The sequence below is a fragment of the Trachymyrmex septentrionalis genome, unplaced genomic scaffold (assembly GCF_001594115.1).
Source record: "Trachymyrmex septentrionalis isolate Tsep2-gDNA-1 unplaced genomic scaffold, Tsep1.0 scaffold9, whole genome shotgun sequence".
Classification (NCBI taxonomy): Eukaryota; Metazoa; Arthropoda; class Insecta; order Hymenoptera; family Formicidae; genus Trachymyrmex; species Trachymyrmex septentrionalis.
The window spans coordinates 365216-379242 of NW_017306091.1; the positions used below are offsets into that span (position 1 = coordinate 365216).

The 14027-nt window shown below is 31.5% G+C and overlaps 2 protein-coding genes across 6 annotated transcripts in view; one reads left to right on the plus strand and one right to left on the minus strand.

Moving 5' to 3' along the window:
* The window catches only part of LOC108755966 (endoribonuclease Dicer), a 13332-nt gene extending 6970 nt beyond the window's left edge, over nt 1-6362 (plus strand). For all 5 annotated transcript variants that reach the window (XM_018499461.1, XM_018499464.1, XM_018499466.1 and 2 more), the window contains exons 13-25: nt 27-203; nt 285-489; nt 644-962; nt 1032-1402; nt 2488-2618; nt 2693-2824; nt 2978-3505; nt 3622-3819; nt 4691-4772; nt 4954-5174; nt 5252-5423; nt 5980-6055; nt 6157-6362. In XM_018499461.1, the coding sequence (XP_018354963.1) occupies nt 27-203; nt 285-489; nt 644-962; nt 1032-1402; nt 2488-2618; nt 2693-2824; nt 2978-3505; nt 3622-3819; nt 4691-4772; nt 4954-5174; nt 5252-5423; nt 5980-6055; nt 6157-6316 (2772 nt within the window). In that variant the 3' untranslated portion in view covers nt 6317-6362. The remainder of the gene's footprint in view (nt 1-26; nt 204-284; nt 490-643; nt 963-1031; nt 1403-2487; nt 2619-2692; nt 2825-2977; nt 3506-3621; nt 3820-4690; nt 4773-4953; nt 5175-5251; nt 5424-5979; nt 6056-6156) is intronic.
* Nucleotides 6363-10995: 4633 nt separating this feature from the next.
* Nucleotides 10996-13191, minus strand: LOC108755760 (microfibrillar-associated protein 1). The gene is made up of 2 exons (XM_018498992.1): nt 12954-13191; nt 10996-12274 (listed from the first exon to the last, which is right to left on the minus strand). The coding sequence occupies exons 1-2, from the start codon at nt 13048-13050 to the stop codon at nt 11001-11003; spliced, it is 1371 nt and encodes a 456-aa protein (XP_018354494.1). The 5' UTR covers nt 13051-13191; the 3' UTR covers nt 10996-11000.
* Nucleotides 13192-14027: the final 836 nt, after the last annotated feature.

The window sequence follows — 14027 nt, forward strand, 5'->3', positions numbered from 1 at the left end:
CTTAATTTATAAAACTACTTTTGCAGTATCCGCTAGCATTTTATGGTGCATACCCACAACCTCTACAATTATTGTATCTTCATGTTTTCGATTGCACTTCTATATGTCCTGTGATGGGTTATGACAACAGACGCGTAGTCTTTTATAATTTACTTAATGATAAGAGTGGTTTTGGTATTCTTTCCACGAAGAGTTTGCCAAAGGTAGAAGTTGTATTTACTGATATTTTACAAAATTAATTTAAATGGTTAATCACATTAATACAATTGTTTCATGTTTATCAGATACCCTCATTTCCGATTTTCATGAAGGATGGTAAATTAAATGTTAATGTAAAGTCTGATCATGCAACGATGGTGTTAAGTCAAAATGAAATTGAATTGCTTAGGAGGTTTAATTTCTTATTGTTTAATGAAATTATTCCTGTTATTAAAAGCTTTATGATTTTTGATAATGACAATCTCGAAAATTCTTTCGTAATTGTTCCATGTAAGTATGTAATTTGTTTATTGTTACATAATCTAGCGCTATTATATGTGTTTCTAGTTTCTAGTTTAATTTGTGTATATCGATACTGATAAAAACTATCGATACTGATAAAAACTAAATCTTTTTTTTTTACTTTATTTTTCTAATATTTCAGTGAACGACAAGCAAGAGATAAATTGGGAGATTATTGAAACATATCAAGATTTAGAACGAATTATACCGAATATACCTTTTCACTTTAGGACTAGTAATTATGAATTAGCACTTGTTACTCCAAGTTACAGATACAATGCGGTCTATATAGTCACACGAGTCTGTGACGATCTCACACCCGAATCATGTTTTCCCAATGAAGATTTCGACACATACACACATTATTATAAAGAAAAACACGGACTGATTATAGAAAATCTGCAACAATCTATGTTAGAAGTGAAACCAATACCAATTAAAATTAATTACATAAAACCAAGGTATGGTAAATAATCGCAAAAATCGCGTTATGGTATCTGTATGATTTGACTAATTTACGGAATTTACAGGAAACTGCCTGAAGGTACGACGAAATATAAAAAAACTGATGACACAGTGGAAGATCTTCAGGAACATCTAGTTCCGGAATTATGTTACAAGATAAATTTTCCATCTGTGTATTGGTTAAAAGCGACTACTTTACCTTCCATTCTTCATAGAATATGTCAACTCTTAGTTGCGGAAGACTTGAGAGTAACTATTGCAAAAGAGACTGGATTAGGAACGTTAATATTGAAAGAATCGTCTTCCTTAAAAATAGAAGATGATGTCGAGAAATCGAATGAAGAAGATTATACTAATGGATTGGAATTAACGGATGATTCAATCGAAAAAACGTTATCAGATGAAACGTATTCAGATCCAAATTTATTCGATTTGGGTGCGTATCCAAAGCTTGTAAACTGTGGCAAACATTAGCAAACCTTTCAGCCTATTCTTTAATTATTCTTCTACCAATAGTACTTTTAGTTTTTCCTGTTCTATATTTTTCATTACTGCCTAAGCTTTTTCCATCTTCTCCTAGAAACTCTCCTACTGTGATTTCTTCTCTTGTAGAAACGCACTCTCTCACCGTCATGTATCACCATCTACTCCTTTCCGCAGTCCTGCATAACCTATCCCCAACTTCTCTCCAATATTGGCTTCCTCTCATATCGTTTCTACACTTATATCTTGCTATCAGGCTTCTATCCATGTTTTTCTTCTCCCTATTCAAATATTCTGGTGTATTCTCTGTCATTATGTTCTTATAATTATTATTTTATCTTGATTTCTCTGTTTTTCTTTTCCTCTTGTCTGTTTCTTTTTTTAGTATCCTCTCCTCTATCATCTGAGGTATTTTTGTATCTCCATTCTCCCTCTCTTTCTGTATTTGCTTTATATCTTCTAAATTTTCCAAAAACTTATTCCCATTTTTCCTCTTCTTTTTCTGGTCTCTCTTTTTTCATCTTTTTGATACATTCTACCTCCAGCTTTTTCTTTGATATTCTCACTTTTTTTTCTCGAATATGCAATATCCTTTTGAATCGCTTCCAATTTTCAAATTCACCATTTTATCTCCTATGATATAATTCGGGTCTGATAATTTGCGTCTAAGCCCAGTACCTATTTGACATATTTCCTCTAGATTTTATCCAGGCTTCCGCTCTCTTGTCAGCCTCATATCTCGGCTCTGTAAAACGCTACGCTACCTACTGAGGCGTTGAACATTCTCATTCTTCTTGTAAAGTAATTTTTTCATAATTTATCTACTATACTCCATGTTTTTTTCATCACTCTCCTAAATCTTTAATATGCTTGTTGATCTTCCCGATGAGAGAGAGAACGAAGATGCTACATATAAAAAGTGCAAGTAATGCGAATAGACCTTATATTATATAAATTTTAAGAAATTAATAATATTATCATGACTTTCTGTTCTTATAATATTTCTGTTTCTATGGGATTTATTTTTCATAAAAACAGATTGTAATCCCTTCATGCGAGACCAAGAACCTCGGGACTTATATCGTAATATAGACTGTATTCAAATGATCGATATTCAGTATTACAACCAGTTTATGTCAGAAACCTGTGAAGAAGATGAAAATATCAAGGTATAATAGATTGTTATAGCTATATGTGTTACGATTATATCACATGTATTTAAAATGATTATGTTTATATGTAGAAAAATGCGAATAAGAATATTGGTCACTACATTGGGAGGTCAGTAATATCATCAACACCATCGTTGAGTGTTCTTACATCGTCTGATGAGCCTTCTTTCTCACAAGGTCCTAATTCGACTGAAATTGTATATGTAAGTGAAAGCTTATTTTTCATGTTGAGTAATTTCGTGTCATAATCGTAAGCAGAACGAAATTTTAATCCGGAATGCCGTATCCCCCAATCCCTGCATGCCGTATAATTAAAATAATTACATATATGTAATTGCAATTTTATTTAATTTTAGGCGCTGACCACTAAATTAGGCTCAGATATGTTCAACCTGGAGCGATTGGAAACTTTAGGCGATTCCTATCTAAAGTTCATCGTATCACTATTTTTATATCACAGATTTCCGACATTTAACGAGGGTCAATTGACGGCGTTGAAAGGAAAGATGATTGGCAATCGGAATCTGTATTATTGCGGCAATAAAAAAGGTATTCCCGGACGTATAAAGAATGATGCATTTGTGCCTAAGAGCAATTTTATCCCACCTGCGTATTCGGTGTACCGACCATTGCAAAAGATATTAACGGATGAATCGGTAGCGCCAAATGTATTATATGAATTTCTAATACCGACAATGGAGAGATTTACCGGATATATAAGTGAAGATACATTAGATATGATGAAAGAGAAGGTATTAAAATGCGATAAAGAAGATGATGAGGTAATTCGAGCGACTGGCGTCGAACATTATCTCGGTATACAAGTCTTATCTGATAAAACCGTGGCGGATTCGGTAGAAGCGCTTATTGGTGTTTATCTTAAAGTAAGTTTACCCGAATATAGTCGTCTTAATTGTAGACGTCAAGACTGTATTAATGTAACTAAGTAGCGCTATGTCAAGTGTATTATGACATTGAGAAATATCTTTATCTGCGTTAGAGTAACCATATAAAAGGTGCTGCAAAATTGCTCAAGTGGTTCGGTATACTACCTGACGTTAGTATTGACAAGTTGCTGGATAGCATTTCACAGGATCCTGTAATTGGCGTGGGTGATCTCGACTATCACATGCCATGGGCTGATACTTTAGAAAGCAAGATTGGCTATAAATTTAAAAATCGAGCATTTTTGCTACAGGTAATCTGTTGAAAGGAATTATTACATGAATATATACAGGATATTTCTTAAATGCATGTCGATACTTTAGAAGGTAAATCTATCATCATTAAAATAAGTAAAAAACGTAATGAATGTACGTTCTTAGTTTTCAAATTATAGATGATTTAAAAAAATGTTTGAAATATTTGCCTCGTGCATCAACATAGGCTATTGCACGCCTTAGCATTAAGTTTTGCACTCGTTCAAAAAAATACTAGATATTTTTGGAATAGTCTCAAATCCATTTCGTATCCTTTCTCGCAGAGCATCCATTGTTTACTGGCTTTGAATACACAATAGTTTTAAGTGGCTCCAAAAACAAACATTTATTTGATTGAGATCAAGAGATCGTGATGGCCATGGTAGGTTAACTTCCGTCTATTCATCGATTTGTGAAGACGTTGTTTAGGAATGTTCAAGTTGAAAATTGGAGCATTATCGTACATGAATCATAAATTTTTCCTCATAGTTTACGATGTATAATATTATTTCTGAATGTTATTCTCTAAAAATTAAAATAAAAAGAATATACTATCGTTCCGTGAAAATAATAATAAAAGGATGTATTTTCATGTATATGTAGCTCCTTGAACCGAGTCATCTAACGCTGGAAGCTGGATTTATTCCACGACGCTATACCCTTTTCGTGCATTTTCATTGTTTAGCATCAATTTTGGTCAATAACCTATTTTAATGGTGAAAATGAGCGTTAAGCGTCAGCACGAAACCTTTAGTGTAGAGATTTACCTCCTAAAATATTAACATGCATTTATAAAATACTTTGTGTGTGTGTGTGTGTGTTTTCAGTACGTATAAAATTAGAACTGTAGTTAATAACACTATTTTTCAGGCGTTCACGCATCCATCTTACACAGCGAATGGAATAACTGAATGTTATCAAAGATTAGAATTTCTCGGAGATGCTATTATTGGTAAGTAAAAGATATTGACTCTGTGTATACACACGGTAGTATTTTAATACAGTATCACACATAGATACGATATTATTATCACATGAATATAATAATGTTTAGAGACTAGAGGATATTTGTATCTCTCCTAATTCTTTTATAAATCGCAATTTGATCATGAATTGCATCTTGATGATTTCAGATTTTTTGATAACGTGTTATATTTACGAAAATGGTCCTAATTTAAGTCCTGGTGATCTCACCGATCTGAGATCAGCACTTGTTAATAATATAACGTTTGCTTGCTTGTCAGTACGACATGGTTTGCATACTGCTTTATTGACCTATGCTCCAAAATTACACGAAATAATTGATTGTTTTGTAAGATTCCAAGAAGAACGAGATTATGTGGTTAATGATGAGGTATGCAAGTGATACAAATTTTAGCAAGTGTAATAAATGTGAAATGATATATTCTCTTTTTTTTCTCTGTAATACAGTTGCTGTATGTATTAATAGAAGAGGATGAATGTAATTTAACAGAATATGTTGACGTTCCCAAAGTTCTCGGAGATTTATTCGAATCTTTAATCGGTGCCATTTATCTTGATAGTGGCAAGAACCTTACAAAAACGTGGGAAATAATTTATTCTTTCATGCACAAGGAAATCGGTAAATTAATACATACATATACATGTAGTAGTGACAGAATTTTTGTATCTTTAGGTCAATATTGAAATTTATTGCAGCGAAAGTTACGAACAAACTTTAGATCCTTAAACTTAATAGAATAACTTCAGAATCTGTATCTTTAACCTATTTCTTCGAGCAATCTCTTATAAAACGAGATAAACATATGTGGGATGACAGTTCCGGGATCGAACCTGGGATCTGTTTGTTATGAACCGACTGTTTTCGCATTAAGCCATATTTCATCCCGCGATATGTGTGTACATATCTGTATGTGTATATATACTACACATTATAAAAAATGTTATGAAATTTAATCTGTTTTCCATAAAATTTTATGTGAATTTGCATTAATTTAATGCACACGTTCATTACATTTAAGATTTGTAATTTAGTTTTTACATTAATTTTATTTTTAGTATGCTAAAATAAAGTAAAATTCTCGTGGTTAAATCAAGAACTTATAATTAGAGCAATAAATTAAAAAGTTTCTATAACTGTCTGCTTCTATATTGATATTTTAATGTCTGTTTTATAGATGAATTTAGCAGAAATATTCCTAAACAACCAATACGAGTGATATATGAAAATACAGACATACGTCCTAAGTTTCTGTGAGTATGATTATGTAGCAATGTTATACACACCTACCTACGCACGCACACACATACATACACAATTCATTTATATACATGAAACATACTTGTGATTACAGAGAAGCAACATTGATTAAAGGCACTAGCACGGTTATGGTACCTTTGAAAATCACTATTGCTGGTAAAGAGAAACTCTTCTATGGTTTTGGTGTTAACAAAAAACAAGCTAAGTGTGCAGCTGCAAAACAAGCATTAAAAAGACTGCAACTCGAAAAATAATTAAGTTTTTTCAAGATTGTTTTACATTTATATAAATAAATGTTTATAAATGTTATAATAATATTTTTAGATTTATGAATATCAAAACTGATTATTTTTTTATATGTGCACAGGTCTAATACAATCAGAGAATGGAAGTAACTAGTTACTTGTTACTATTACCGTTACAAATTATCTTTTTTTGGTAAAAAACTGATAACGACTTTACTTTTTTTTTTTTAGTGACTGTAACGATAACGTACAAACGTATTTTTGTCATTACTTTTTCAACCTATTTGTGACATATGTATACATACTGATTATGTGTTAATATTAATGGATTGACTTGAAATATTGACGACAATCTGGATTTTGATTCTCGAGTAAGATTCTATCTTGCTTGACTAAGATTTATGTCACAGTGCCTAAGATCTATTTGATTCTACAAATGTTTCGAAGTTTTTTGATTGGTCAGTTAGTAAAATTCTTTCTTCTGATTGGTCAGTCAAATACCTTGCGTTTGTAGCGCCAAGTGGACTGCACCCAGTATGTTACAGTACAAAAAACTAAAGTGACAATAATACTGATTGTATAAGATTGCAAAAATACTAAAAAATATTGATGCATACTGTCAGTATTACTGATTCAATATTACTAATCACTGATCAGTATTAGTCGCGTTCAGCAGACTCAACTCTTGCGGAGCGTTGAGAAATTATTGGTGTATTTTTCTAAGTCATTTAATAGCAGTGAGCGCTCACGGATTCGCTCCGCAACAGTTGAGTCCACTGAATCCAATTACTATTAACTGTATAGGGTCACTTTAACGATATCATGACTCGCATATGACTACGCAGACTGACAAATGACTATGTTTGGCACTTGCCACTGCGCATTCGTCATATTGCATGGATAATCATGGTTTTTCTCGATTGTTCTTCACACAGATTGATGAGTAAAGTTGAAAACAATTTTTAAAAAGCCGCTGTTTTTCAAATTGCAGGCAGAAAATTAAAATTATTTTCTTTACGGAAAGAAACAAATATGGCAGATTTTACGAACACATGAATTTTTCCAATGAATTTTTTTTATCTTTAAAAAAGGAACTGAGAAAAAATCCATGAAAAAATATGAAAAAAATCGTTCTTTTTTTCGAAAATTTTCTGGAAAAAAAACGTTTTCCCATTTTTTCAGTTCTTAAGCATAAAAAATTTCATTTTTCAGTTTTTTCCAAAAATTTTTCAAAAAGGTTTTTTTCGAAAATTTTAAAACTATATAAAAAAGTAATAAAAAAACAACGATAACGATACTTCTGAAAATCGGTCAACTAGTCATGGTAATTAGTTATTTTTTTTATTTAGTAACGAGTAACGGTAACTAGTCACTTGTAAAAAGTAACTTTCTATTTTCTAAATACAATGAAATTTTAATGTTTAATTATGCAAAAATTAAACATCAAATTGTGATTAATAAGGCCCGATTTTTCATTTTTTAGTTAACTTGTGATTAAACTTATCCTGATGTTTCATCTAATGGACTTTATCTATGATGATTTCATGGTGAAACATCAGATTAAGCTTAAATTAATTAAATAATAAACACAAGTTAATTAATAATTAAATAATGAAAAATTGGATTTAAGTCAGATTGGAACTAAAGATTTATAATGTTTTAATAATCTTAGTAGAAACATCAATAAAGATCAATAATATCAACATGTAAAATCTAATATATATTTTTAAGTTATTTGTATGTTATACATTTATATGTATGTTTATACATTTTTAGATCCAATTTTTTGTACAAAACATTAACTTCTTATTAATTTTGAATTTTTGTTAGATTATAGATATTAATTTTTTTTTATGCTTAATTAATTTCATTATTTAATCAAATTCGGCGTTTATATACATGGGATGCATTCTGAAATGTGCTGACAGTACTAAATATATGTAGGATATATGTATAATGTAATCTATCTATTTTCAGTATTATCAGAAAACAGCAGCTACAGTGTCTCGCGCTAAGATTAGTATATTTCAGAATGTAGCCGTAATTTAAAAAACGAGTAATAGATTGCCTATAATTGAAAACGATAATAATAAAAACTCGGGTAACAGGGAATAGAAAATCATGCGCTAATTGAAAAAATTCTCTTAAACTGAAGATATTAACAAATTTTTGATGTTTTTCAACGCTGAAAATGATTAGAAGATTAACCGAAACATGTGATTTTTCGATTTAGTAAAGAATGTAAAATTTTGTTAACTTTAAAAAAACATACACCAAGTACTAAGTGCATAAAAAGATATCGAATACTACGAGAATAGGAATACAAAATTGGCTGATTGGATTTATTTCGAATCCATTTTTAATTAAAAGGAATGTAATATTTGATACCTTTTTATGCACTTAGTGTATATTTTTTCTTTTTTTAAAAAAGTTTGTTTAGAGATTTTACTACTTTTTAAAATTTTTGAAAATATATAAAATGTAAATCTTTTAAAAATAAATATGGGAAATCCCAAAAATTATTTTGTAAATTTATATTTATTTAATATTGAATACATTATATTGATTTCATTCATTTATTTTCTCTCTTTCTCTGTTCTCCACTTCTGCTTTCACTCTTTCTGTTTTTGGAATAGTCTTCCTTCAGACAATCATAATTTCATCTCTCTTAATATTTTTGAAGTTAAACTGTATAAACATTTAATTAATTTTAGTAATGTGATGCCTAATATGCTATAGGATACAAATCTAAATGTATCATAAATGCTGTGATGTGACTTGGGGAATACTTATAAATGGCAGTAATTAGTAATCGAACACTTGCGCACGTGCGCACACATATTTATACATGCTTATATTCTTGCGTTTACATGTTTTACAGCGATTTTCATTTTTACGTAATATTTGCATTAATAAATATCTTTGCATAAGTATAGTTCTAATCTAATGTTCAGCTTTATTTTTTATTTTATTTTAAATATGTATAATTGTAAAAAAAGCATTGTGAAAGCCCTTTGAACCAACTGGCTTTGCACGTGTGTGTGTACATGTGAGTTTGAAATTTGGAAAATAATACAAATGATATTTCTCGTGTAAGAGATCTTAACATCTCAGGATTGAGTGTACCGATTTTAATCGGACTCGTACCAATCGAAAGTTCGTATTTCGATTATATCATAATGTAGATTAATTGTAATCGTATTAGCGCACGATTTTCAGTGTCTATCTCTGTTCCTTCTTGTCTGGATTTTTATTATTGCAATTGGAGGTTGCGTTCAGTTTTGACGCTTTCAACACTTCTATCCTTATTTTACGTCTCATGAAAGACAGAATGATGATTACAAACACTTAAAATGCGTGAGCATCCAAACCGAACATAGTATAGTGGACCGAACTGTTCAAAGAGAAATGATGTTTAAATGTAAAAAATAGGTATGAATCGTAAATGACGATTAATATCTCTCTCCTGCTTTTAACTTCAAAAACTTTCTTTTTTGTGCCAACTGATGATTGATGTGTTATAAGTGCATGAAATTTTTGTGTATTATAAGAATATATCCAATATATTTCAGATTTCCGATGATTTTTTGAATTGTTCGTAGCAATTTTATTTTAATTTCTCTGATTTACATATTCTTTAATTTAATATAGATAGAAAAAATGTTTATCTTTATTCTAGGATTTCTAGGGTAAGACCTCTAAAGCTCCGTTTTTCATTTTCTGGTTAAGCTTAACCATAAGTTAATCACATAATGAAAAATTAAGCCTAAGGCCTACATTAAATGTAAAGAAAAACAAAGTACAATGAAAAGAATATAATATAAAAATGAGAAAGTGATGCAGCGAAATTACTGTAAGAAATCAAGGCTATGCGTAAATGTACATGGAGATATATTACAATTCTTGTCTACACGACGATACCAATCAAAGTGTAGTGAAACTCATCATTTACATCAAACACACATTTCTAAATACGCATGTATGTTTCGCGCCATTTTCTCTGTAGAGACCCTGTCTTTTAAAGACTCTGACAGACTCTGTCTTTTATACTAAATACAGTTACTTCCGAAATAAAAATCTATTAGATAAGTTATGTACAGGGACGGAGACTTTTGACTTTTCTGAGTTGTGGGGAGTCATCCAAACAGGGGAGGGAAGAGAGATTTCAAAATAATACAAATATTTTATCTTTTGTTATATGTGAAAATATATTTTTATACATATATACCCTAATAAATATTGTTTTTTTTTTCAAATTATTCAAATTTTTTTTTAATTTGTCAAGAAATTAATATATATTTTTAAATACTTCGAATTCAATATTCACAGGAACTCTGGGTATAGAAAGCTTCATTCCCTCCATAAGAAAATCTTTGTCTATATGTTATGTGCCTCCAATATCTACAGTTAAGATTTATATGTTTGCATTTATATGTTATGCATGCCGATTATATCTATAGAATAGAACATAGTTAGTAATGTGATACAAATCAGTTCTTTAATATACAATTAATATAGGTATCATAAGACTGTCTTTTCAATAATTATACATTTGTCAAATACATACTGAAAGATTAATATGTATTTATAAAAAAATATTTCGATGTTACAATTGAATGTTTATATAATTATCACATTAAGGAAAAAGTGAAATAAAAAGATGAGGAAATGCAGTATATAATATTTACACTACTTAATTCTCAGCTTTCCTCTTTTTCAAGGAAGGTCGATCAAATATTTGCTTCATCCCTGCCGCTTGATTATTGTGGAATTTGAGATTTTGAGCTGTCTCTGATATCCAAGGTGAATCAAACTGCGTCGTGTCCTGATCCACCAAGTGAGTGTATTTGGTTCTTCCGCTGCGGCCAAAGTTCTTCACCTGCATGACTTTTGGTAAAATCGTCTTGTCGAAATGATCCTCTAAAGTCGCACCAGAGAAGTCGCGCTTAAATATAGAGTCGTCCTTGTCCAAGTAGAATGCGCCACGATGATAATATTTCTGCAGGAATTTGTACTTTCCTTTGGCCGCTTTATTGGTGATCATCTTAGGATTCAGTCGTGCCTCCTGCCTTCGTTCCTCCTCAGTCATATTACGAATACGCTCGATCTCTAGACGTTCCTTCTCAAGCTGCTCCCTCTCTTCACGATCACGTTTGATCCTTTTAAGCTCGCGCAGCTTCCAAGCTTCGTATTCTACTTCGTCATTCTCGTCATCAGTACAAACATCGTTCAGCTTACTTTCCTGCTCGATGTTACCTTTATTGTTCATCTGTGTCTCTTTTCGCACTGACTCTTCTACCATTCTCAGAGTTTGCCTCTTTCGTTCCTCGGCTGCTTTCTTTGCCTCGGTTTCCGCTTGTTTCTGCCGCATCGCTTCTTTCTCTTTTTCCATCACCGTGATTCTATCCTTTTTGCGAACGAACACAGGTTTTAATCGCGGTCCAGTCTCCTCCTCGGAATCTGTATACTCTTCATATTCTGAGCTCTCTTCTGAGCTTTCTCCTGATCTATCTTCTTCCTCTCCTTGTATTAATTCCTCCTCCGTTTCCTTCCTGGACAATACGCGCTGCTTTAGGGCCTCTCGTCGTTTCTCTATCTCCGAATCCGATAGTTCCTCATCCTCGGATGAATCAGAACTTTCCAACTTGATTCTTTCTCGTGTTCTCTCTAACTCGATCTCGATAAGTTCGGGCTCGTGAATATGTCTGTGCCTCTCCGCGCGTACCTCGGTTGGTACTTCCCTTTGTTGGCGCGTTAATCTTCGCAAACGCGGATCATCCTCGTCCCTACCTCTTGTATGCGGGTGCAAAGTAACATCTGTGCCAACGTCATCGTCGTAACCCTTCTGCACACGCTTCTCGAGAAAATCCTCGTCCTCTGATTCCTCATCTGAACTTACTGCTGCGTAATCTGGTCGCTTACCAGAAACATAACGATGTACCTTCACCTTCTTCATAGACAACTCTCCTGTATACGTAAACAGTTTTTTTAGAAATGCTGATATGCACAGAAAATCTAAGTGACATCATAAATGTTACATATAACAATAAAGATAAATTAATATTCTTAAAATAAGATAAAAATAAAGACATTTTGTATCAAATAGAGTAAATATCTTCTCAGTATTTATAGACATGTTGTTCTGTATCTCCAAATATTTCACTCTAAATATCTTGTTTGTTAATCACTGTTGCACAGATAATTATAATCTAACTGTGAAATATGAATAATTTACAAATCTCTTAATAAATGTACGACTTTATAATAGGTATTAAAATAAATAAAAATAAAACATATGTATAAATCATGAAAGTATCAGAACTCAGGACTGATAAACAAAAATGCCAATTATATATTATTTTGTAAATTGTCTTCAATGTTGAAGATCATTAATAATTTATTACATTCTATCAATACTGCCTATTTCTACCAACAAAGTAGTTGAATTGTAATCACGCTTTCAATGACCCTTCATTTTTTTTTAATTCTAAGAATTAAAAAAGATAAAGAGAAAGTTGAATTAAAATAAAAGTTAATCTGTATTGATAGAAACAGATATGCAGCGTTTTTTAAATCTTAAAATGTTTGTGAAATTCGCTAAAATGAATGTTAAATAAATCTTCCATTTTGGCAAACATAAGCTAACCTTTATCATTCTTCACGGGCACAGCACCCGCGGTACTTTGTATCCCCATGGGTGCGGGTGCTAAGGAATTGTTCGTCACAAAATAGTCCATCATCATTTTGATGCCGTATCGAGAAACGTGTTACCGAAATACAAAAACTAAATACAATTCGAACGGGCTATTACTTCACGATCATTGATCATTCTCAGACTGACAACAAGAACACGAACGCTCTGTCTGAAGTCTGAACTTTGCTGAATTCGGAGCAACTCGAAATATCCTGAAGTATGACATTACAGCGTGGTCCACGTTATCTACAGTCGAAAAAAAGATTGTGTTGTTATCTACGATCGATAAAATAAAAAATTTATGTTATCGACTTTGATTATCAATTTCGATTGATTTTCGTCTCTCGATTAATCGTTTCTTCGTTCAAAAATTGTTAAAATAAACGCTTTGGATTGATACTAAAATATCGAGATATAATAAGAGTATTCTTTTTAATTGAACTTCTTGCATCTTTTTTCTTCAAGTTGAAAAAAAGAGAAAGATGAACTATACAAAAAGTAAAGAACAGCTGGTCTGATACTACTATATGCGATATATATGCGACGCTTTATTCTCGCTATTTCCACGATTTCTTTCCTCTTTTTTCCGCGTTGCATAAATAATAATGCTTTTCGTTCTTTTCCTCCTTGATATAATTTATATTGTAATGTAATAATTTTCAGAATTGTCTAAAAATTGAAATCGAATCAAGATTTTTCAAAGAAGTTAGAACGCAGCAATTATTTAATTGAATTTTGTAAGCTCCCCGAAAGCTCAGCAAAATGAATCCCTGGGAACTTAATCGGAGCTTGTGCTGTGTAGGTTTGACAATAATATACTAGAAAGTAGTGTCATGAAGTAGTCTACATCGCATTTCACAACTGTTTACGTATAAAAGTGGTTCACACTTTATCGAAGAGATATTTTAGAATGCTTAGTGGACATTCTTATTAGAACTGCTTTGGAGGTCCTGTACTATAGAGTCTATAATTATATATAATATATGTACAATAATAATATTATTATATAATAATATTATATATATA